General features: G+C 37.0%; 1 protein-coding gene across 2 annotated transcripts in view; it reads right to left on the bottom strand.

Moving 5' to 3' along the window:
• The window catches only part of RGS17 (regulator of G protein signaling 17), a 98,580-nt gene that overhangs the window by 23,828 nt on the left and 49,974 nt on the right, over window positions 1-24,778 (bottom strand). For both annotated transcript variants that reach the window (XM_012748144.2, XM_076002853.1), the window contains exon 2: window positions 8,909-9,052. In XM_012748144.2, coding sequence (XP_012603598.2) covers window positions 8,909-9,027 — 119 coding nt within the window. In that variant the 5' untranslated portion in view covers window positions 9,028-9,052. The remainder of the gene's footprint in view (window positions 1-8,908; window positions 9,053-24,778) is intronic.

The raw sequence follows: 24,778 nt of genomic DNA, 5'->3' as shown, positions 1-24,778 counted from the left end.
GAAGATAAATCTCTTCATTCTTTGATTCTCTCTCTCTCCCTCTCTCTCTCTCTCTTTCTCTCTCTCTCTGTGCCAATTTCTCTCTCTATGCATCTGTTTGAAAAGATGAATTTAAAAAATTCTCTTTTTATCTGCATTACATTTTCATTTCAAACCCCAAGCCATGTATTTTAAGTTCATCGGCACATTTGATTTACAATGCCAACTCCATTTAACAAATAATTACATGGTGAAAATCTGGACCCACTCTGTAAGCTTATGTTTAATTAGATAACCAAAGCTTATTTGACATGAACAGGGTTTCTTCGTTTTTCCTTAAAATGAAAAGAATTGTAGGACTGAGGTAGATATACTTTACATAAATCCATGCCAGTCATCAGAGTCTTCTACTTCAGTTCTCAGGTTGATTGAAATTCTATTTTAAGCTGTTCCTCCAACCCACTGTAATTTCCCCTGTAATTCATAATTAAGTTAGTGGATGCTTTTGTTGGAAAGCAAATATCTTGGAGGTGAAAAGGCCAGATGGACTTCTATTTAGTTAGTATATACTGTTATTAAAATGGCATGCCATCATCTGAGTCATCACATGCCTTAGTTAAGTCGGAGCTCAAGCTTCTGATTTTGGAAGCTTGTTTCCCTATCATAAAAAGCATAAATAGAGCACTGCCAAACATGCAATGGTCAAATCCTACAAAGTCTGGTAAATTCGTTTGGGTCTGAGACTTTTGAAAGGGACAGAAATAATACCTATCAATAGAGGGTTATGCAGGGGGGTTCATAGCATGCACTGAACCTTAAACGAAGTCATTTATATATGTTATTAATCATATTTTACTGAGGAAGAAACTGAGGCTCAGAGAGATTAAGTAACTGCCCAAAGGTCTCATAGTTCTATGTTATAAAACTGGGACACATCCAGGTCTGTCTAATTCTAGTGCTGTTCATTTCCTATTCCATGCAGCCTCCTGAAAGTCAGCTTTATATGAGCAACACATGTCATTAGAATTGTGTGTAATCATTAAATATGGCAGGACTACCTCTATTCAGAATTAAATGCATGAAGTTACCATTCCACTATTACTTATGGAATTGATAGATTAAAGTGGTTCTGTACTTTTAAATAATCTATATTGCTTCAAATGAAAAGTATCAATGTCAGAAATTTATTTTCTACTTAAGAACAGATTCTCCCATGCATGAGATGCATGTTAATATATAGTATATTGATATTTGAAACAAAGGTATGGATTTTATGGCATTGGAAATTATGATATTTATAATATCCAATTCAGCAGAATTATGCAATCAACTCCATTTTCACAAAAAGTGGATCTTATTGTCCTATCTGACAAAAAGAAAGAACAAGTAATTCTTGGACGATTTCCTAAAATAGCAAGCAGATTGTAATAGGTCTTCCATGCCTAGACCATGAAAGAAAGTAGGCTAGGCTCAAGAGATACAATGAAGAATTTTAATGAGAGGAACAAAAATAGAGTTAATACTTATTTCAATCAGATGTAGCAGAACTATGATATTTTATATATAGGGAAAGCGTAGCAAAACCATCAATCTCATTTTTGTATGATTGGGAGATGCTTGGTGAAGTTCTTCAATATTGTCCAAATAGCTAATAAATTTAGCCAGGATTTGGAAGGATTGAGTTTTATCTTGTTTTAGAAATTAAATAATTTGCTTTGAATAAGTCAGGAAGGGAACTCTGACTTCCCTCAAACCAAACATTCATCCTGAAGGATCATGGTGTCTCAGAAACTTTAAAGAGAAGCTCACTCATTTTCTCTGATAGCAGCTTTTTTCTCTCCAAGTGCCCCTTCCTCGTGCACCTTAAGAAGCTCATTTTTTTTGCAAATTTCACAAATAATCCCCCAGTAGGTCAGATCACAAGGTGTTCACGATTCTTATTGTATTGCACCTCCCTGGTGTACTTACTCTCTTCTTCGTGAAACTCTACTCTCTTGGTTTCTGTGGCAGCCCATTGCTGTGTTTGCATGTTACATCTGATACTATCTGTTCTCCATATTCTGTGTTTGCAGCTCTCCCACTCCCCACTTCTCTACTGCTCTGTAAATGTAGGTGCAACCTGAGGTTTGTGCCTGCAGCTCCCTGTTTTTCCCCTGGCATGCTCTCCAGGGCCATCACTGTCAGCTCTTGTATACTGTATGCTGGTGACTCCCAGATTGTCATATTTAATCTGGACTTGCCCTGCAAAATTCAAATTCATTTATATAATTAACTCTTGGGTACTTCAAAGAGAATGAAAAACACAACAAACAAACAAACAAAATCTGACCTTCCATGTGTCTAGCCTTGTCCAGGGCAGAGGAAGGCATGGCTATGGGTATAAACAGCACTGGCCCATTGCCAAGGTCAGCCCTGAAGCCCTGGCACAGCCAGGCCTATCCAGACACAGATGGTCCTCATCACATTGCCACATATAGTGAGTCAACTTTGGCTGGGATTTGAAAGGCTTTTTCTAGGTCTGACCCTGGGAGTCGACTAGGGTATCTGGGGCCAGTGGACCCCACCTTTGTCTCTGTGCAGAGCCTTGTCCCCAGATGTACTGCCACACCCCTTTACCTACAGTCTCTTTCCTCCTGTCCTCTTAGGACTCTGGGCTTCTCCAGAGGAGTGAGGCTCCCTCTACTATTAACTTCCCCCTTTGAAGACACTCGTTTTCTCTGGAACTCCCTTTCCACATCAAATACACTCTCCTGCTCGCTCAACCTTCCCTGGCCCACTTTCTCCCACTGGCCCTACTTGACACCCAGCTCTCTGAGGCACCACCTCTCTCAGGGTGCTCTTTTAAAGAGGTGGCTCGTCCCATGCTCACGCATTCCTCTCCTGTACCCGCTGAGGCTTGTGCCCTTTGACTTCCCCCTTCCCCCCTTACCGCTCTGTGATCCCTTCCCAGGCACTTCATCCTGGGGACCCTTCCTTCCCCTTCTGACCATGCACCTCATGGGAACCACACACAAGTGTCCCCACAGGTGTTCCATGGTACACTCCAGGATGCTTCCTTGGTTCCTCACCAACTAGCTTTCCCTGGCCCTGAGCTTCTCGCCTTCCAAGCTGGCTCTGACTCGAAATGATTTAATCATCTGGCTTTTCTCTTCTGGCTCATTGTTCTTCCTACTCTCCTGAATAAGACTGGAAACAATATGTTCATCTATTATTTTGTTTCTTCCCCATCCATCTTTCCATAGAAGATCTTAATACTGCAATGTGGCACTTAGAAAATGTTTACACTTACAGTAAACAGTCAAAAAGAGTGCGTACAGGCTGGGCACGGTGGCTCACGCCTGTAATCCTAGCTCTCTGGGAGGCCGAGCCGAGCGGATCGTTTGAGTTCAGGAGTTCGAAACCAACCTGAGCAAGAGCGAGACCCCGTCTCTACTATAAATAGAAAAATTAATTGGCCAACTAATATATATAGAAAAAATTAGCCGGGCATGGTGGCGCATGCCTGTAGTCCCAGCTACTCGGGAGGCTGAGGCAGGAGGATTGCTTGAGCCCAGGAGTTTGAGGTTGCTGTGAGCTAGGCTGATGCCATGGCACTCACTCTAGCCTGGGCAACAAAGTGAGACTCTGTCTCAAAAAAAAAAAAAAAAATCAAAAAAAAAAAAAAAAAAGAGTGCGTACAATATACCTTCCATGCAAAGGGTCAAGTTAGTTCTAATTCTGGCAGCTTTACAATCGGAGGTACTCCGGTCATATGTAACACAGACATGGCAGGAGCAGCTATAACACTAAACTTTTAGAGGGCGACCTGGGAATAATACCAAATATTCGTATCTAGATGTAGTCACTTGGGGAGACTTTGTTCCCTGTCACTGTAGAGGTGGGGAGAACCTGGTGAAAGCTGGGGAAGGGCAATAGTGCCAGGCAACAAGAGGCATTCAGTAAATTGTGAATGAGCAAATTAATGAATGAATAACATAAAGAAGGTTCATAGTCCTAATTATCCACTTTTTGGTGTATCTGGCCTGGAAAACCTGGGTTCATTTTGATAGATGCCTTTTGATTCTGTAAAGTTCATATAATTGATAGAAGCTGGTGAGGAAATTTACCCCTTCCATGGAGAGATGGAGTTTCAAAACTGTAGAATTCTTGGTAAGGGGCATTTACAATGATCTTTTGAAAGTACTTTGGAAATCCTGTGTACAGTAAGTTATTCCGCAGGAATAACTAATGCTCCCATGTGCGATGAATCAGCTCTCCAAGCGTGGCAGGTACAGAGGAGACCATTTGCTCATTGGTGCCTCAGATGAAATGATTCACCTTGCATGTGTGAGTGGTTGGTTTTATTTCCAGGGAGTGGCTTCTTCACCATGGAGCAAACATGGATTTTTGTTTTTCCTTTCAAAAAATATCCTTTGACTTTTAAGGCTTGCATCTTAGTATTTCCATTGGCAGAGAGCTAAAGGGTGACAGCATCAGAGGATAAAATGGGACATTTTTGCACTGTTTTGAATTAGGGAGGCTGTGGTACTTGTTAAAAATGGAGGGAGGGGCACCCAAAAGCATGTTTTTAAAGTGCCTAACATTCACTTCATGAGATCTCTCCCATGGTCTTGCAACTCTGGGAACTAATGTGCTCAAAAGAGAGACAATTTTAGCTTTGCAAGGGCTAGTTAATTTACTAAATTCAGTCTGTGACCAATCTCTCCTGAGAAGAATCCAGTACAGTGGGCCAAATCTCGTAGGCAATACCCAGTAGTTCATGGGACTGTGAATTCAGTTGGGAAAGTTGTATTTGTTCATATCAAATCTGGAAATGAACAGTTTGGAAGCGTTGCATTAATAGAGACTGAACAACAGCCTGGATATTAAGAGGCTTGCATTCTAGTGCTATCTCTGTCCCTAATGAGCCCAGTGGCAGCAAGCAAATCATCAGTTTCCTTACCTGTAAAATTAGACACAGCGTTTTCCAAACATTATTTTTTTTAGTGGGGCCATTTTTTTCCTAAACAAAAGCATACACCTAAGTCTAATATATAAAATGGCTAAAGATAGCACTATTCCCTTGGAAACTGCAAGGAGCAGTCAGTGCTGTGGCCAGCAATACTTGGTCCTCTCCTCCCACAACCGTCATCTCTTACCACCCAAAGTGGCAAGCAAGGTCGACGTGAACATTTTGGATCGATGGCAGCTGAGGTCTCCTGAGTTCTAATTTTGTATGACTAAACATAGGGAAACCTGTCTTGCTCAATGGGACACCACTAGAAGTGGCCAGTTATTAGAGAGGTATTAGCATCAAAAACTTTATGTGTAAGAAACAGCCTGGGTTATTTCAGTGTCACCTCTGATGTTACGAGAGGGTTCACAGGACAATTTGAAAATTAGCATTAAGCCCAGATTAAACTTTGAAAGCTCTATCATCTTATTTCCATTCTGATGCAGCCCATTTTTGTAAGCACACAACAGTGTCTAGTCTGCAATGCACTTTTACGTGCGTTATCGCACATGTGAGTGTCTGCACAACCTCACTGATTCACTGTCCCGCCTGAGGGTGATTTGAGAGAAGGCCACAACATCTTTCATAGGTTTCTTTCTCTTAAAGAAAAGGGAGAGTAGAGCCTGAAGAGGCAAGTCATTCTGTTTTCCAGTGACAATCCTGAACCTCTAGACAAGTGGTCCTGGCAAAGCTATCTCTTCACCTGGTCGGAATAAGCTTAGTTCCATGTATAGAAGGATTTGCACATTGACAGATGGCCCACTTTGTGGCCTAGCTTCAGGCACCCATCACTCCTTTTGGTAAGACAGTTAAATGATCTAAACCTCATCCTCTTGTTTCCTCTCCTTGGAGTTGGCGGCCAATGAGGGGATAGAGAGACTGACTGGGGAGGAAGTGGTTTCTGGACAGAGATAGAGAGTGGATCAGCTCGATAAGACATTATGAAGTTTATCCAGACTGTTCAGAATTTTGAAGGAAACTGTGGAAACGTTCAGCAGTGATGTACTTACTCTCCGTGTCCTCCCCCAAAACAAAGTGCAGTGGTAATTTTAAAAGGATAGGAATAGATTTAAAAATGGGAGAAGAGCTGACAATGAAATATAAATGAGAAATGCAAATTTGAGGGAAATATATTGTTTCAAAAACCCATAACATGTGAAGCTGGAGTGAGGTATTTTATATTTATTGCTAGATATAGACGTTTATTTTCCTACCACTCTATTTCCTAAAAAGGAAGTAAATTCAGCCACATGACAACTACTCCTATTCATGAATGACAGTTACTTCGTATTTTGATGTCTAACTTTTTTTTAGAAGCTAAATTATATTTTTAGTGTTTCTTTTTGTTCTGCTCCTTTGACCTATCCTGGAAAATCTGAAGAACATTTATTTCTTTTTCTTTTCACTCCAAAAAGCCATTACAATTTTCTTTCCTAAACTCAAAGTACAAAAATAACAATATTCTTAAAATGCATGTGTAAAGGACATTTTCATTTGCAATAAGGAAATATAGCCATAATTAAAATCCATAGTTCCAGGCAATTTAACCTTCAACCTTTTTTCAAAATCAGGTTGTTTACATTAGAAATTATCTATCATTTGTCATATGTGGAAGGACTTGTAAATTTATGAACTGTACATTTTATGTCATAGACTTAGGCAGCCATCACTCATTGCTAACAAATGCAATTCCTGACAAGGATGCCCCAGTCTAGAACTAACAGAGCACACACACAATGCACCAAGTGTTTGGGAATCCACCTTAGAGGTGTGGAGAGTTGGCACACCTTCCAAAAGCCGTTTTATTCTTGATCCATTGTCTGTGTTTTGTGACAATATGATGCTCAGGAGCTAGTGTTGAATGTTTTGTTATTTAATGTATATGTACTTTTAAAATTAACGAAAGCAAGTCCCACTAAATGTTTGTTTGGTAGCTAACAAACACAGTGAAACGGAACTTCAGTGCTCTATACGTTCTGGTGTTTTAATCCTGAAGCAATTTGGAAACAACTTTTGGCAGGTAAATAAAATTAGACTCTGATTACATATGCGGCACACTGCAAATGAGAAATAGAAGTACAGTCCTCAATGTATAATTGAGAAATAGAAGCACAGTCCTCAATAACAATATATTTGTAATGTTTCACATAGAAATTAAAATAAAACAGATTTTATTTACATTCTTTCAAGCCAACTCCTCTTTAAGAGATCTTTTTTTTTCCAATATGAAGTGGTCCATAGCCCAGGGAGCTAACTCTCAATGAAATGCTTACTATGTGTCAGACACTGTTCTAGGCTTGTTATAGATTTTATCTCATTTAATTTTATAATAACCTTAGGAGGTAGGAATTCTTATTACTGTTATTTGGCACATGAGAAGTCTGAGGACCAGGGAGATTAACAAATTTGCTGAAGGTCACACAGATAGTGATGAGTGAGGACAAGACTTGAACCCCGGTAGTCTGACTTCAGAACCACCATATCTAGTCACTACTCAGTATTTCATGGATTAAGACCAGAGCTGGATGATATCTTCAGGAGTGGTTACACACAGTGAAGATTACACACTGTGACTGAAATATAACCTTATCTAGAATTCTATTTCCTCCATCTGAAATTGTTAAGGTTTAAGAATGAAAAAAAAAATGATGTATGGCTTTCCAACAAAGAATCATAATCTGGAAAGCAATTTTGATATTTATAAAAACTACTTTAAACCATCCAGATTACTACAATATCTGATGGTTTTCTGGAATCAGAGTTTTCTAGAGTGGGTGGAGCTTGTTCAACATCAAGGGCACCACTATAGTATAATGACACTTTTCATCTTCTATTTTTGTCACAATGATACATATTTTTGCCATCATATCAAAAAACCAACCTTGAAAGATGTTGGGAAACTGTAGAGATCACACATATGAACATGAATCAAGCATATGGGCCTTTCTTTAGGTTTTGAAATGGGCCAGAGAGATCTAGAAGACCATGGCTGGTCTAGAGGATCCCAGTGGGATCTTAAAAGACTCCAAGATATATGGTTCAAGGGAAAGTTCCTTAAATCTAGCATTGCCCTGAGGAATCTCATGTGCATAAATGTTAGGGTTTTGAGTCCTACTGGTTTTCTCACTGAAAGGCACTTTGAGAATTTGGAACTGGAGCAGGTTCTCTGAGGTCCCTGGATCATGGACATTTAGCACTAGATGGGACCTTAGGAATCACTTTGTCTAACTCTTCCTGGTTTTGTCAATGAGGAAACCAAAGAACAATAGGATCACCACTTTGCATGATGTCCCAGAGCCTGCCAATAATAAAACTGCGATGGAAAGTGGGTTCTCTGGCTCTAGGTTCAGAATTTTTAATTAAATGACTTGGCTTTCATACCAAGAGTATCTCCTAGTCTTTCAGATGGGTGGTTGTGAGTCTGTGGCTCTTCTCTCATCCTTATTGGCAGGAGTTCTGTGGCTGAGGTTGCCACCCTGACTCACAGTTATCTGGCTGTGCAACTGAATGATCAAAACCCTATCAAGTGGTGCATGACTAAAAGTCAACATTGAATATGATCCTACTATACTACTAGATGTTATCTTAATGTTCCTGCATCATCTGTAACATTGGAAAATATTGTTTATTGACAAATATATATATAACAATAATCTTATTTTTACCCATATTTTTAAGGAGCATGGATGAAGAAAACCATAATATAAAATAATTTTTCATTCTTTACTATCAATTTAAATTTAGATTCTGAGGAAATATTATATTTTGCTCATGGAAATGTTTGCATTATACCAATGATAATCTCCAATAATTCCTACTTGCAAAGGAAAAAAAAAGGCATGTTGAGAAGTTTCTGCGATTCCAAGATTTGGCATGCATGTTCGCACTAGTGACTGCCTAGTGCAGGTGTGGTATGGTACAGGTAGGGAGACGTACCAGGAGCAGCTGCAACAACAGCACCAACAAAAGCAACATGTGTTGTTGGGCCTCTGGTTTCCAGGCGTTTGAGACACAGCAAGTGTTCCTTCATTTTGTGACTGCTGCCTTTTTCGCATTTCAGCTGCTTCAGTACCCGATTGGCTGAAAGAAGAGAGAAAATGTAAGGCTTGAAAGAAATCTCCATAAGGATAAGTTCCCTTTGCTGAAGGAAGCATAATTTAATTAACGGAGGAGGAAGATAACATGAGAAAAGGAAAAACAGTAAGCTTCATCGGTCAAACTAAAAATTCTCATGAAATTTTTTTTAGGAGAATAGTCTAAAAACTTTGGAGACAAACGTCTACCATTACCTGCTACATAAAATTATGGTGATGAAATTCCCATGTAATCAAAATCGTTGGTAAAGTAAGCATGTTAAGGTTTGAAAATTTATTTTTAACTTTCTTCTTAAACCAAGACTGATTAAATCTGCTCTCCTTTATGAACACCTTTAAATGATGACAGGGGTGTACAGAACTCGTTTTTCGATTGATGTTTACTGAAAGGTGAATTGAGCACCACCACTCTTTGTTACAAGGTTTCTAACTATATAACATTATGAGGAAGATCAAATTTGTTTTTGGTGACCTCGCACTTTCCTTAAAACAGCCAATATCCTTTTTGGCACTTCTGACTCATCTTCCGGGGCCTGATCTTGATGACATTACCAAAGAGCCTTACTCTCTGTTAGGCATCAGTGTTACAAAGGCATGAGCTCCCCTTTCTCCACCTGCCCCCAAATTTATTTTCCTTTAATAAAGCCTTGGAGAAAGTTAAAAAGTCATTAAATCCAGGGGAATTACTTTGGTAGAATTTATATATCATGGCAGGTACAAAGAATATTGGGGTACAGAATGCCCTGCCTATGACCTTAAAAATCAGGTCAAATGAGTTGCCACCTATTTAGAGGATCAATCTTGATTTAAGATTGTGGTGAGGATAAAAAGATAAAGGTTTATTTTAGCAGAATAATAATATGATTTAACATGAACTCTTAGAAAAAGGAATGAAACCTACTGAATAATGTTTTTCATAAATATGCAATATATGTAAATCATAAACTTATATTGTCATGTGTGGCTAAGAGCAATATTTATTAAAACTATAAAGTGCTCCAGGTTATTTGGCATTGTGAGTCTATTTCTTAAAAATTATATTTTCACAGTTCTACATACAATGATAGACACTTTAAAAAAAAAATACTATTCTTAAAAATAAGATAAATATTTCTTTAGGCCAGAAATGGAACAGATAAGCACAGTGGTAGGTAAATGGGTCTAAAGCCACAGTCATTCTGTAGTTCAGGTATGGAAGCAGAAAGGTGGATGCAAAGGTGGATGCTTCAGTGGGGTATAAGATACTCCCTTATGAGTGGTGGGAACCAGATTCCAGGCTACCTGCATAAAATCAGGGGCTGTGGTTCTGCCACTCATAAAAAAAGTGCTGAAAAATCTATCTCTACCATTCAATGACATCTAGCTGCAGGAGGGGCAGGATGCAGAGAAAGCATCCAGATTGGACCTAGGCCAAGCAGCCCACTGGTTCAGTGACTGGGTCAGGGATATCTCCGAAATTATTGCCAGATGGGAGGGAATCCTAAGATATTGCCTCAAGACTAAGATCTTGAGGGATTAGAGGAGACAACTAAAAAGCATTACATTCTGAAGAGTGAGAGTGAAAAATGCACCTGTCACTCAATGTGCTGCCTGAAAGCAAAAATTCAAATTAACACCAGAAAACAGACAGCCAACTCAAAAATTATGAGATGAATATATTCAAGATCAAATGCAAATAATAGAATCACCTAAAATTAGTTTCATCAACATGTTTAAGATAAATGATATGATAAGAAAAGGATAATATTTATATAAAACAAATGATAAAACAAAAATCAGCAAATATGAAATAAGAATAGACATAATGGAAGATGGAAATATAAAAACAAAAAACATTAAAACATTCAGATGTAATAATCTCTTCCCAAAACAATCCCAAAGAAAATAAGTGATGGTGACAAGGAATATACCCAGAATTCAGCAAAGAGAGATAAAAAGATGAAACATAAAAAGAGAATTGAGACAAGTAAAGCAGTAACATTGAAAGGCTCCAGTATGCACCCAACAAGATTTTCATCATAAGGGGAGAAATAACAGATTGTCAGGAAGTGATATATTAAGGGAAGTTGGCTGAGAACTCCCCAGAATTGGAAGAAAACAAAACAAAACAAAGCCTCACATGAAAAAGCACACCACATGCTGAGCAGGATAAACAAAACAAGAATAAAAATAAATCCATAGTCATACACATAATAGCAAAACCACAGATCTGTAAGACAAAGAAAACAGATGAACTACCTACAAACAAGTAACGTAATGCTTTGACTGACAGGAGACTTTCCACAATTAATATGAAGACAATGGGCAATGGAGTGATGAGTCCTATGTGCTGAGGAAGGATAACAGTCATCCTACAATTTTATATTTGGCTAAATAAAAATTTAAGAGTGAAGATTATTTCTGAAAAATTAACTGAGTTTATTACTCTATTATTTGCTGGAATCTACTTTAGTCAGGAGAAAACAAAAATAGAGGAAAGGAGTGGAACATAAGAAACAATTAAGCACTGAAATTGGTAAAACATGATGCTGAACTTAATGACTGGCTAAAACAAAATCCCATGTTTCTCTGTTTAGAAACAATCAAGCACTACGTAAGTTAGGAAAATGGGAGGGCTGCCCTTCACCCGCTATTGAAACTGACTTTGTAGACATCACAATCCTCTCATATTGTTGAATCCAGGAGTCACTTTGTCATCTCCTTCTGGGCCAACAGCATTTGACACTGCAATGGACAGAGTTTGTCCCCCCAAAATCCTTATGTTGAAATCCTAACCCCAAATGTGATGGAACTTTGGGAGATAACTGAGTCATGAGGGTGAAGCCCTCATGAATGGAGTTAGTGCCCTAATAAAAGGAACCCCAGAGAGTTCTCATGCCCTCTTTCTGCCATGAGAGGATGTAAAAAGAAGTCAGCAGTCTTCAACCCAGAAGAGAGCCCTAGCCAGAAACCAACATACTGGCACACTGATCTCAGACTTCCAGCTTACAAAACTGTGAGAAATAAATTTCTGTTGTTAATAAGCCACCCCATCTATGACACTTTGTTTATAGTAGCCCAAACTAACTAAGACAGACACAGTGATAACTCCATCTTCTTTGAAATACTTTCTTCTCTTGCCTTCCTGGGCACCACACTCCCCTGTTTGCTTTCTAGAAACTTCTTTTTGGTTGATTTTCTTGTTTCCTATTATCTCCATTAGTTCAAAATTTTGGATGGCCACAGTACTCTATACTTAGACTCTTCTCTATCATTTTTTAAATGAACTTACTGTGACTTTTTACTGGCCTTGCCAGTTTTATGTATAAAATCTCCAAATTTACAAGTCCAATAAAGATAATTTTCCTGAATTTAGGACTCATATATCCAACTATCTACTTGACATCTTCACTTGACTTTCTCAACATAGCATCTCAAACTTAACCTGTTCTAGTATGTCCCCATTATCTTTTCCCAAAACTTATTCTTCCCACAATTTCCCCAATTTTAGTAAATGAAAAGCCTCATTCTTCTAACTATTCAGACCAAAAACTCTGGACTCATCTTTAACTCCTCTATTTCACCCAGATGCCACATCAGCAGATCAACAAATGTGACACTTCTTAACTGCTCTCCTCTGCTCCCCTTCTGTTTCTACCACTGCCCACCTCTTCCTATTCCTATTCAATTTTATTCTATTCTCCAGACAACAGGCAGAGTGAGACTTTCAAAACATAAGTCAGATAATTTCAGCAAATAATCTTCCATTGGATTCCACTCAAAATATTTTAGTGGCTTCTTTTCTTATCCAGAGTAAAAGCCAATGTTCTTGCAATCTGGTCCTTTGTTACTCCTCTGAATGTATCTCGTTTCCTCTCCTCCTCACTAACTCTGGTTCAACCTCAATGGTCTCCTTGCTGCTCCTCAGCCACATACAATATGTGCCAGGGTCTTTGCACTTGTTCCACACTTAGGGCTTGACTTGTTCAAGTCTTTACTCAAATATTATGTTCTCCTTGAAACCTTTCATGATCATCTCACTTAAAATTACAACTCCCTCACTCTACCCTCAGCATGACCCATCACCCTTTCCTGTCTAATTTTTCTCCATATGATATATCATCAATGGCCATACTACATGTTTTACATACTTATTTGTCTAACCAAGTAGAAAATAAATTTGAGGAAGGTAGACATTTTTGTCTGCTTTGTTCATTGTTGTAACATGGTAGGTAGTACACAAAAATATTTGTTGAATAGTGCATTTTACAAGCATTCCTATTAATGACAAGAAAAAAATGAAGTCTATTATACCCAACATTCATAATTATTACTTTCGTAGCCAATGTAACAAAATAAGAAAAAATTAAAAAAAAAAAGGAAAAAAAAAAGAAAAAATTAGTAAGTATTGCAAAGTAAAACACAAATTTTATTATTTACAAATGACATGGGTATCTACATAGAAATTCTAAGGGAAGCAACAAATAAGTATCAGAGACAGTTCAAGAGGGATACCACGTCAAGCTTTAAAAATATCAGTATATTTCTAATACATTAGCAATAACCAATTAGAATATACAGAAGAAAGGCATAATTCACATGAATAGCAAAAACAAGGAGATAACTGGGAATATTTCTATTGTTATTATTTTATAGAAATTATATAAAACTATATAAAAAAACATAAAATGAGACCTAAATACAGAGATAAGTTATTTTCTCAAGTGGGAAGACTGAATATCTTTAAAATGTTAATTGTACCAAATTATTTTACAAATTCAATGTGACTTAATAAAAATTCTAATTGAATTATTCATGGAACTTAACAAATGAATTCTAAAACTTATATTAAAGAATAAAGTACAAAGTATAACCAAGATGTTTCTGAAAATAAGAATAAGTGGGGGTACTTATTCACTTATACTCCATAATATAAAACTATAATAATTAGGCAATGGCATGGGAATAGATTAGAAGACCAATAGAATAAAATTCTTATAGAGCTGAGAAATATATTCAGGCATATATGCAATCATGGCTTAAATTAGAGAATGCTTTTATATCACTCAGAAATGATAGACTATTCAAAAATTGTATTGACATGTTTAGATTTCTATATGAAAAAATTAGATCTCCAAGTGATAACTTACGTAAAAATGAACTTCAGGTGAATAAAAGACAGATATTACAAACAAATTATAAAACTATTACAAAAAGTGTAGAAGACTATCTTTATAGTTTCCGTGTAGAAAAGGATTTCTTACCACAAGGCTAAAAAGGAAAAGATAATTTTTGATGTAGTCTAATTTATGAAAAACCTTTGAACAAATAAGAAAACCATAAATAAAGTAAAAAATAGAGAATCAGAATGGAAGATACTTTTATCCATATATGGACTTTTATCCATAATATATAAGTAACATATCATAATTTAAAAATATAAAAACCTAATAGAAAATTAGCAAAGGAAATGTGTGTGCAGTTTATAAAAGTAAAATATAATACTCCAAGTAAGATGAATAGAGTTTCAAAACCAGTAACCAGAAAAACTCAAATAAAAAAATAGTATTCCACATCCAAATTTTCCACAGTTAAAAAAAAAGATCACACAATACCAATACTAATACTACTACTAATTTGGGGGGACTTGGGTAAATAAAAAACTCCTGCACATTAATTGTGGGAATGTAAATTGATCAATCACCTCGAAGAATGATATTGACTATATTTAGTTTACAATATATATGACCTATGACAAGTTCCACTTTCATGTTTTTACACTGGAGAAACTTCAACACCTGTATATGAAGACATTAATTAAAATATATTTAACACCTTAAATTGGAAACAACCTATTATGGACTGAAAGTTTATGCCCCCCCCCAAACTCATATATTGAAATCTAATCCCCAATGTGATCGTATTTGAAGGTAGTGCCTTTGAGACGTAATTAGGTCATAAAAACAGAGCCCTTGTAAATGAGATTAGTACCCTTTTAAGAAGAGGCCAGAGTACTTGCTCTTTTTTCTCTATCATTTAAGGACAAAGCAAGAAGTCAGCTATCTACAACCAGGAAGAGGGCCCTCATTAGGAACCAAATAGGCCAGTACCTTGATCTTGATTTCCCAGTCTCCAGAACAGTGAGAAATAAATGCCTGTTGTTGAAAAGCCGCCCTACTTATGGTATTTTATTATAGCAGCCTCAGCCAACTAAATCAGAAATTGGTACTGAGAGGTGGTGTTCTGCTGTAACAAATACCTAAAAATGTGAAAGCAGCTTTGGAGTTGATCAATGGGCTGAGACTAGAAGAGTTTTGGAGTACATCTACAAGAAGCTGAGATTGTCATGAAGGGACTTTCAAAAGTAATTTTGGTGAGGGATCAGAAAGGGAAGAGGAGAGCTGTAAAGAAAGCTTCCATCGTCTCAGACAATACATAATCATGTACAGAATGTCAGTAAAAATATGGATGATAAAGGCCATTCTCACATTGAAATGAAAAACATGCTATTCTCCTCATTAACACTGCTAATTGCATTTTTCTTTTTTCCACCTTGTCCAGTGGAGAAAAGCTGATCCTTGTTATTAAGTGACAAAGAAGTTGGCTGAATTGTTTTTAGATACTAGTGTTTGTGGAAGTCAGAAACTGTGACCAGTGAAATTGGATATTTAGCTAAGAATATCTAAGCAAAGTGTTGAAGGAGTGGCTTGGTTCTTCTTGACTGCTTTTAGTAAAGTATGAGAAGAGAGAAATGGCTTGAAGATGGAATTATTAAAGAAAAAGAAACTAGAAGTTATAGACTTGGAAAATTATCGGCCAAACCACATTGCAAAAAATGAGAAAGCATGTTTAAAAGAGAACACTAAGGGTGCTGCCAAGCCACCATTTGATAAGGGGATTAATATAGGTGTGAACCACAGACTTAATTTAGCTACATCAGTAGGAATAACTGTCAATTTGAACTGAAGGGGAAGGAGATGAGATGGAATCAAGGAAGTCTGTCACATTTCTTGGATTTTGCAGGACAAGACCATAGAGTTATTTAGCTGCAAATGTGATCTATTCTTCAAGACAAGGGAAGAATGACCAGGAAGATGATTAAGATATCTTAAGAGCTTCCTTCTCAGTTTCAAAGATGGGGAGGTTTGCCTCATTTTCAACAGGTTAGATTATCTGAGATCAAAGATGTGGAAGTGGGAATGGGAGAAGCTGGGGGTGGGGGTGGCACACAATCCTATTTTCATCTTTTCAGGAACAGATTAAAGAATGGTGATATTGTTATATGTTATTATATTATATAAAACAGCATTCAAAATGAGTAACTTAGATCTATATGAATCAACTTGAGGGGATGACGAAATAATGTTGAATGGAAAAATGCTGAATAAAAAATATTAAATACAATATCATTAGCATAATTTTCATAAGCATCCAAACAATAATACATATTTTTCCTGGATAATATATGTAGCAAAGTTATAGAAGCATGAACTGGATAAATGACTTTGGGTGGTTTGCGAGAATAATAATGGGAATGTGATTGAAGAAGAAAGGATTTCAACTTTAATCATTTCCTTAAAAAAGATCTGAAGCAAAACCAAAATATTAATATTTATTTAATTGGGCTACAGAGCACAGGAGTATTTGCTTTATTATTGTCTGTATTTATATTTCATTTTTTCTTTGGAAACACACACACAAATACAATACAACTTTATACTAGACAGGAGTCTTTGTCTACAATCCACAAATTTGCAGAAAGATTCAATAGCTTTCTTAAGAATTGAATACCTAATTTTCTCACTGTTAAATATTCAATTTTAAAAAACTATGAGGTAAATGCCATCTTGAATATCCACTTGTTTAGGCAATCTCTAGAGATGTTGTGGTTTGAAATCACTATGGGGCGTCCAAATATAATGTTAGATTTTCAAGACCATTTACTCTCTTCTAAGTCTTGGCTGGCTAGAAAAAAAAAATCATAGACAAATGCTTTCTCTGTGCTTTTCTGAGGTAATTATATGTGCTGTGCCATAATCATCTTCCTTCTGGAAAAAAAATTCCTACTCACTAATTTCTTTTGTGTAGGTTTCTATACCATTTGGAACAGATTGCTTTTATTTTTCTGACTGATTCCTATACCTTCCTGAATACCAGCAGTTCACCACCTCATCTGTGTCTAAACCCTTGGCTGCCCAGCACACAGCTAAGACAAACTCCTACCGTATTTTGCTACATAGCTGCACCATCCAAGGAATTAGACACAGAGCTGGGGGGAAAATAAACTATCTGAAAGAGCTGCTTAGTGACAGTGCCTAGGAAGCTCCTTCCCAAATACCAGTCAATGGGTGAATAAGTATAGGACATGGTGACATGCCCTCAGGTACGGTATGACCACATCCTGGAACCCTTATTTGCACCTACTTCCTGTGTGTAACTGTAAACTGGTACTGAACAGCATTGGCTTGGGTAAATACGGTAGGAAAAAATATCAGTAAACACAGAAGGGAAAATCTGTCCAACTGTTATATTTTCCTTTTCTAGAGTTCACCAATTCCAGTTTAAAGCAAAACAAATATATATGTATATATGTTTTCCCAGATTCTCACGGTATTCTATGCCTATGGTAAAAGCACAATAAATATTGATTATTGACGATGGCAGATATGAAAGATTCCTCTGATTGTTAAAAATATCTATTTTCCAAAGACAGAGATTTGGAAGTTTCACTGTGCTTGAGCACAGCGTCAAGTTTGAGCAGTGCTCCTCATCCTTTTCCAAAGTGTCCCTCATGCAGAATGGGACTAAACTCATACCTAGCAAGCCTAGAGACTTGAAGCCTAAATGACAAACATTCATATTTTATCTTAAAAAATCTATATAAAATCTGTGCATTTTGGTATACATCATGTATAAATACAAAAGCAATAGTTATATATTTCTTAACTTTGGAAGGAAAAGAATGCTCCTACATCTTTCTTAATAGTCAAGATGTTATAGTGAGAGTACCAATTTGGTAAATTAGGCTGAATTGGAAAATATCTGACTCTGCACATCAGAATTAGTTCTCATCTCACTCTTGGTATCACCATATTTTTAGGATTCAAACTTACAAATGGCAATATCCCTCATCCCCACCTTCAAGTTGCACTACCGTACGGTGAGTAAACAAACTCTGGAGTCTGGCTGCCTGCATACAAATCTTGCCTCTGCTACTAGTTGGATGACCTTTGATTAGTTACTTAACATATTTGTGTCCCAGTTTCCTCATTGGCAGATAATAATTGATAATAATAGGACATATCAGTACTACTGTAAGAGTTACATGAACTGAACACATAAAACACTTGGGACAAATCTTTGCAATAATAGTTAAGTACTCAATAAGTGACAGCTCTGTTACTGAGGAGAGTTGATCATAACGTTGCCAAAAAGTTAGCTCAGTACAATGTTTTCAGGCTACAGATGTTGAAGATTCCCATTAGTATCTTCCTGCTGAGAGATCATTTCACTTGTGTGGTGGGTGGTGAAGTTTTTGTATCCATTGGTTAGGATCTTCCTATCTCAGGGTTCTACACAAAAGCTTACTCAGTGAAGAAAGAACACTAATGGTTTGGTTTTTTTTTTTTTTTATTTCACCACTGACACTGTATTTTTTATCACATGTAAATGAACTGAGTCTCAAGTGACTCATGGTGCCCACAGTCAACTCGTTATCCAACAATCAAACTTCATTATCACTGTAGCCATCTTGTCACTGTGAGGGAAAGCATTTGGTTTCACCGTGTAGCTGTTCATCAGTGTTGAGCCCCACAAAGGTATTTGCTAAATAAGCCAAATTTGTGAGGCCCTCTTTAGCACTGCAGTGGACAAGGAAACAATTTACCAAGTGCAGATATTTATTGTTAGTTGTGATGTATTTTCCCCGTGAAGAAAAGCAACTCACTTCTCAGTTTAAAATTTCTGATAACTACCCTACTTCAGCTAAACCAGCATATATCTATATAACTGAGCAAGCCTTCAATACCATTTCCCAGTTCATGAACTATTTATCTAAGAGGAGTTGTATCCAGAACAGTCTTTTATTTTTGGCGGGGGGGAAAAGGCGGTGGATTTTTTAGCTTTTTTTGGTTTTTGTTTTTGTTCAAAATTACCAATTTAATGATTACATTTAAACTAATAGAAATTCAAGAAGTAACCTCTGTGTACTCAGAGCAAATATTCACTAAGAATATGGTTCCTGTCCATGCTTGGGGTGTTCAGAATCTGGCTTCGGCCGTGGATATGTCCATGTGGTTTCTTTTCCTAGCTGATATATAATCTTCAATAAAATGTCACATAATGGTGAGTCAGCAGTTCTCTCTTCCTGTTCATAATATTTACATATATGCAATTACATATAAATATATGCAAAGACTAAAAAAGAATCACTCCTGTGCTTTCCTCTATCTCTAAAGAACAGAATCAGAATAGCATCAGCCCCCTCCTTGTTTTGGCTCATGTGTATCTATGGGCCGCACTTAAAAGCATTATTTGACAGAGCTATTTGATAAGGGCACCTTGTGCAGCTCAGCTGCTAGTTTATGTCCCCAGAAGGTTAAGCCATTTCTGTTCCACAGAACAGGAAAATTTCTACACAAATGATTCTGTGCTTCTATAAACTTTCTATTTGCTTCTTTTGACCATGTTCTTCAGTGGGTATTGGCTCTGGAGTAAGAACACATCTCAACTTGAATCACAAGGTCTGCCTTGTACTGGCTGCGTGGCACTGAGTAGGTTACTTAACCTCTCTGCTTTTGCTTGCAAAATGGGAAAATGATATTTACCTCCCTCAATAATTGTAAGAAATGGAAGAAAACATTATTTATTGCTACTTTTACTACTAACCATAACAGGGTACCAAGTGAAAAGTACTCAATAATGTTATCCCAATCATAACAATTGTTCTCTTAGACAAGCTTCTGTCTTCACATTTATAAAACACATCGGATGACTTTTCTTAGAAATTCACAATGGGTTTTAAAATATCACTGCAAGAGTGATAGACTTAATTGGTAACTGCCAAATAACAATTTTAACATAAGAAGTTAACATTTGGGCCTCTGTCATTCAAAGTGTAGTTCGTGGGGGCCAGCAAGCAGCATCACATCACCTGGGCGGTTGTTAGATCTCAAGGCCCACCTGAGATTTTCTGGCTCTGGATCTGCATTTTAAAGATATAAAACAATATGGAGTGACAGGGGCCTGAGGCCTGGGCAGCACAGGTTCAGTCCACACTGGGTTGTGACCTGACCCACTAGGCGTTGCAATTGGTGTGTAGTAGAGGAGGTCTATCTATTCCCAAGAGTCAGAAGGACACGGTGTGTTCTAGTGAAGCCCCAAGTGGGAGGACAGACCACAAAGGGCTTGTTGAACTCCTGTTCCACTTATCAGCCCATGTGTCTGCTCTCTTCCCATGTGGGCAGGAACAGAAGCTTCCTTCTTCGTGTTCAGACAGTATTGTGCACCTGCCTCTTAGAGATGCAATTTGTGCACACGCCTGCTTTTCTCACTGGACTCCGGCACCCTCGTTGTTGTAGCCAGCACCTGCTAGAGGTGTTTACTCCAGGAAATCTTTGCAGACCCTCCCGGCCTGTGGGAAGAGGCCTGGCACTGCTCCATCATCCTTGCCCCGTAATTCCACATTGACTTATGCCATTTGTTAGTTTTTCCTACAAGACTAGGAGCTCTTTGAGGGCAGAGGCTGGGTCATTCATCTTAGTACTATTGATACACATGAAAATATAATTGTGAATCTCAATTAAGCTCCAACCAAGCACTGATATTTTGTGAGCTAGAGTCATTCCCCTATTTTGCTCATAGGAAAAAAAAATTAATTTCATGAGGAGAAATGTCTCTCATAAGATTTACCTCACATTTTTTCCCTTAAAATGCTGGTACCCACTATTGTTTGTTTATTTTGGAATCTAGTAGAAGCCAGTGTTTCATTTCAAAACACAGAGTTAAAAATTAGTTATTTTGATGCTAATATTTTCAAAATGATATGTGGTAAAAAAAAAAAAAAAAAAAAAAAAAAGCACCACCATAAATAAGCTTGAGAATCAGTGAGCTCAGTCAATATATGTTATGTATTAATTATAAGATCTATTTCTTGAGATAAGTGAGCTGAGCCAAAGTATGCTAAATGAGTGAAACAAAGGAAACAGATTTCTTTCCAGCATAGGTGAGCAGACAGACAGGCTCTCTAACAGAGGCCAGATCTGCAGTTGAGATGAAAGGAAAAGTCATTCAATTACGTAGAAATTCTCGAAAGCCTGGAAGACCAATATAGATAAAAGTAGTGCTTTTAAAAATTCAATTTTTATTCAGGCTTTGTTTTATTTTAGAACAGCAGCATTAGCTTAGGATGAATGCCTTAGAAATGGGAACAAAAATACAGTAAGAGCACCCTTTGTCAGAAACACTGCAAGGAGAATCCTTAGCATGGCCCTATGACTTTCAGTGTGTCATTCTAAAAAAAAAAAAAAAAAAAAAAAAAAAAAAAAAAAAACGAGTGTTTAATACAGAGTCATAATGTGATTAGTTAGGAAAGTACTGACAGCACTTTCATCTGTGTTACATGTTCACTTTGAGATTCATCAAACTGTTTTTCAGAGAGCAGACATGTTCACTCTTTCAATACACATAAAGATGGTAAGCACGACTAAAATAAGGAAAGGAAAAAAAATACTTAAAATGTGAAAAGAAAAAAACTCAATAGACAAAAGCATAGCATTTGAAAAAGGAGATTCCAGAGACTGTTTCCCCTAATAGTAATTATCCATATAATTATTTAAGATAGTTATATAAACAGGGATAATTGCTATGGAAATTCAATTCAGAGCAATGTTTAAGCATGTTAAAAGAGAAGAAAGAGATTAATATACTGTGTGGAAGTATCCCCAGAAGAAGCTAAAATACACAAAATATATCCTATATTCCATTTATGTTTGTGTTTGATATAACATACCTATATGTTATTAAAATTTTTTTCTATAAGGAAACCAATGTAGACTGCCTGTGATTTTCTCTGGCACTTCACAATACCTCCTATTTTGATGAACAGCTTTACTTGGCCACCTCATCAGATACGTTCAGCATGTGAAGGGGTATATGATCTATTCTTTCCAACGCTACATTCTGTACATTTTGTCTTACACTAATAGACATCTACAAAAGAGCATTTACAGACACAGTCAAGTAACCAGTAAACTTTTTCAAAAGCCCGTGTTTTACTCATGGTAAAAATTTGTTGGAGAGGATTCATGGTCCTCTTTCACTACAGCATATTATGTATTAGGTCTGTTTGATCAAAATAACGTCTTCCCATCACTCTGACTTGAATATAATGTATTTTCATCACCCTAGTCCTGTTATAAAGTTCATGCCAATTCAATATATATATTTTAAATGAATAGACCAACTTCCAGGAAGTATACAAGTGATGGAATCAATTCAATCAGCACTCTTCACTCACACAGCAAAACATTTTTACTCATTCCAGGAAGAGTGGGCACCGGCTATCAGAAAGGATACGCATGATGATGAAGGAATGAAGGCTCCACCAGCAGCCCCTGACACAGCCATTCCCAACCTCCCACTGAAGTACTCTCTGAAGTATAGAAAAAAGATGATAAATAAAAGGAAAAGTTGTTTTTCTTCCTTTTATGGAGAGCTGAGGGGCGATAGGAAAGTATGATGATTCTCTATCCTGACATGCGTGAAGAGCACTGGTAATGAAAAAAACACAGTTGGTTCAGCTTTTAGCAAAGAATAATTCTGGGGGAGAAGTGGATATTGGCAGCAATCTCCAGAACATAATCATATACAGCAGGTATAACAAATACCTACCTTATAAAGTTCTGGAATTGTTGTAAGGATATTAAATTATGTGTTTATACAGTCGGCCCTCCATATCTGTGGGCCGGCTGTATCCACAATTCAACCAACAGCAGGTTCGGTCCCCCAGAACCTGCGGATATAGAACCTACGCATATGGCTGTAAGGGACTTTAGTACGGCAGATTTTGGCATTCTCAGGGCTTCTGTAATCAATACTCTGAGGATACTGAAGAACAACTCTCTCTATATATACACAGTATACAGACATGAATATACACACACATACAAGTCATATAAACCATGAGATACTAAGCACAATGATGGGCACATAGTAAGTACTCCATTATCATCATCTATCCATATTGTCATCATAATTCCCCCTTTATCCATGACATCTTCCCACCTCACTAATCCTCTGGATTAGAAGAGCGACTCCCAAACTATTGGTGGTACAGGACCAAGGTGATTTTTCTTGTTTTGTTTTTTGCTTTTAAATTTCCAATCAGCCATGGAGCAATACTTTTGTCAAATACAATAAAAATGAATAATAAAAGAAAAAAAGTGCAAATACAAGCCCGAATTAGTTTTTACTATTAGGATTTAATCGATGTAAAATTACTCTGTTAAATTGCTATAAAAGTTTCCAAATTCTCGATTTCTTTCCTTGTTATTGGTTGTAGGCCAACAACAACTGTTTTGCAAATGAGCACAGGCCCATAGGTCACACATTGTGTAGCTGTGTTCTAACACTATTGCCTGTACCAAATGTCAGAACTAGCATTGTTACAGAGAATATACTCCAAGATAGCAGTTGAGAATTCAAACTGTAGCTCTACCTCTTACTCATTGGGTGAGCTATCTAACCATTTTGAGCCCTAAGTCATGCGATTATAAAATCAAGATAATAATATTACCTAATTCATTGGCTGTAGTGAGGATTAAATGAAAAGATTCCTGTAATTAGCACAGTACTGGGCACATAGTGAGCTCTCAATTTATGTTAATTACCATTATTTTTATACTTTTGTACTTTCTCTGCAAGTGATTTAAGGATAAGAAACTTACCAAATTATTATTTGTATCCCCAGCATCTAAGGCAGTGCCCAACTGTCACAGGCTGCTCAGTTAATGCTAATGATTTGCCATGTAGAAACAAATATTACTAAGGAGTATGAAAAACATATAATCAATTCACACACTATTGGAAAAAGATATCATTGCATTGCTCTATTCTACATAATCCATAAGCCACTACAGCATTAATAAAAATAAAACACACTGCAGTTATCACATGTCTGATATCAAAAGTCAGCCTCATGAAATAAGGGCTCTGACAATGTGTTACTGAATTGGGTAGAAATGGCTCATACAATTAAATAGAAGTAAGATGCCTAGAACTCTTCTTTTGAGCTATTTTTATTAATACATACATTATCACGCAGCCTTCAGAGAAAAACTACGAGGTAGATATTACCATTTTATAAATAAGAAAACTGAAACCAGAGAGATTACTTAATCATGGGATATCCAGCTAATACCCAGTACAGGTTTAAATTTGAGACTGCCTATCTCCAGAGTCCATTATCCTTCTTTCTCTGTGAAGAATTCCTAGGCAACATGGTCTAGCACAGATTTCTAGGGCAAACCTTTATAGGACTCAAGAAGTGACCACAACCAGAAGTAGAGCCCTCATGCAAATCTATCTGCCAGGCAATGGGCATATCCCAGATGCCCTGAAAAGCTGGTTGGCTAAGGCCATCTAAGCTGTATGATGTTGTCAATCTCTCTTGATGGTCTGGGCTTCTACAGTTTTCCATAACAACTTGGAATTTCTAGAGTTAAATTATCTTATT

Source organism: Microcebus murinus, chromosome 5 (assembly GCF_040939455.1).
Source record: "Microcebus murinus isolate Inina chromosome 5, M.murinus_Inina_mat1.0, whole genome shotgun sequence".
Lineage (NCBI taxonomy): Eukaryota > Metazoa > Chordata > Mammalia > Primates > Cheirogaleidae > Microcebus > Microcebus murinus.
The sequence above is the reverse complement of the archived record's forward strand: the minus strand, read 5'-3'. Positions and strand labels throughout refer to the sequence as shown.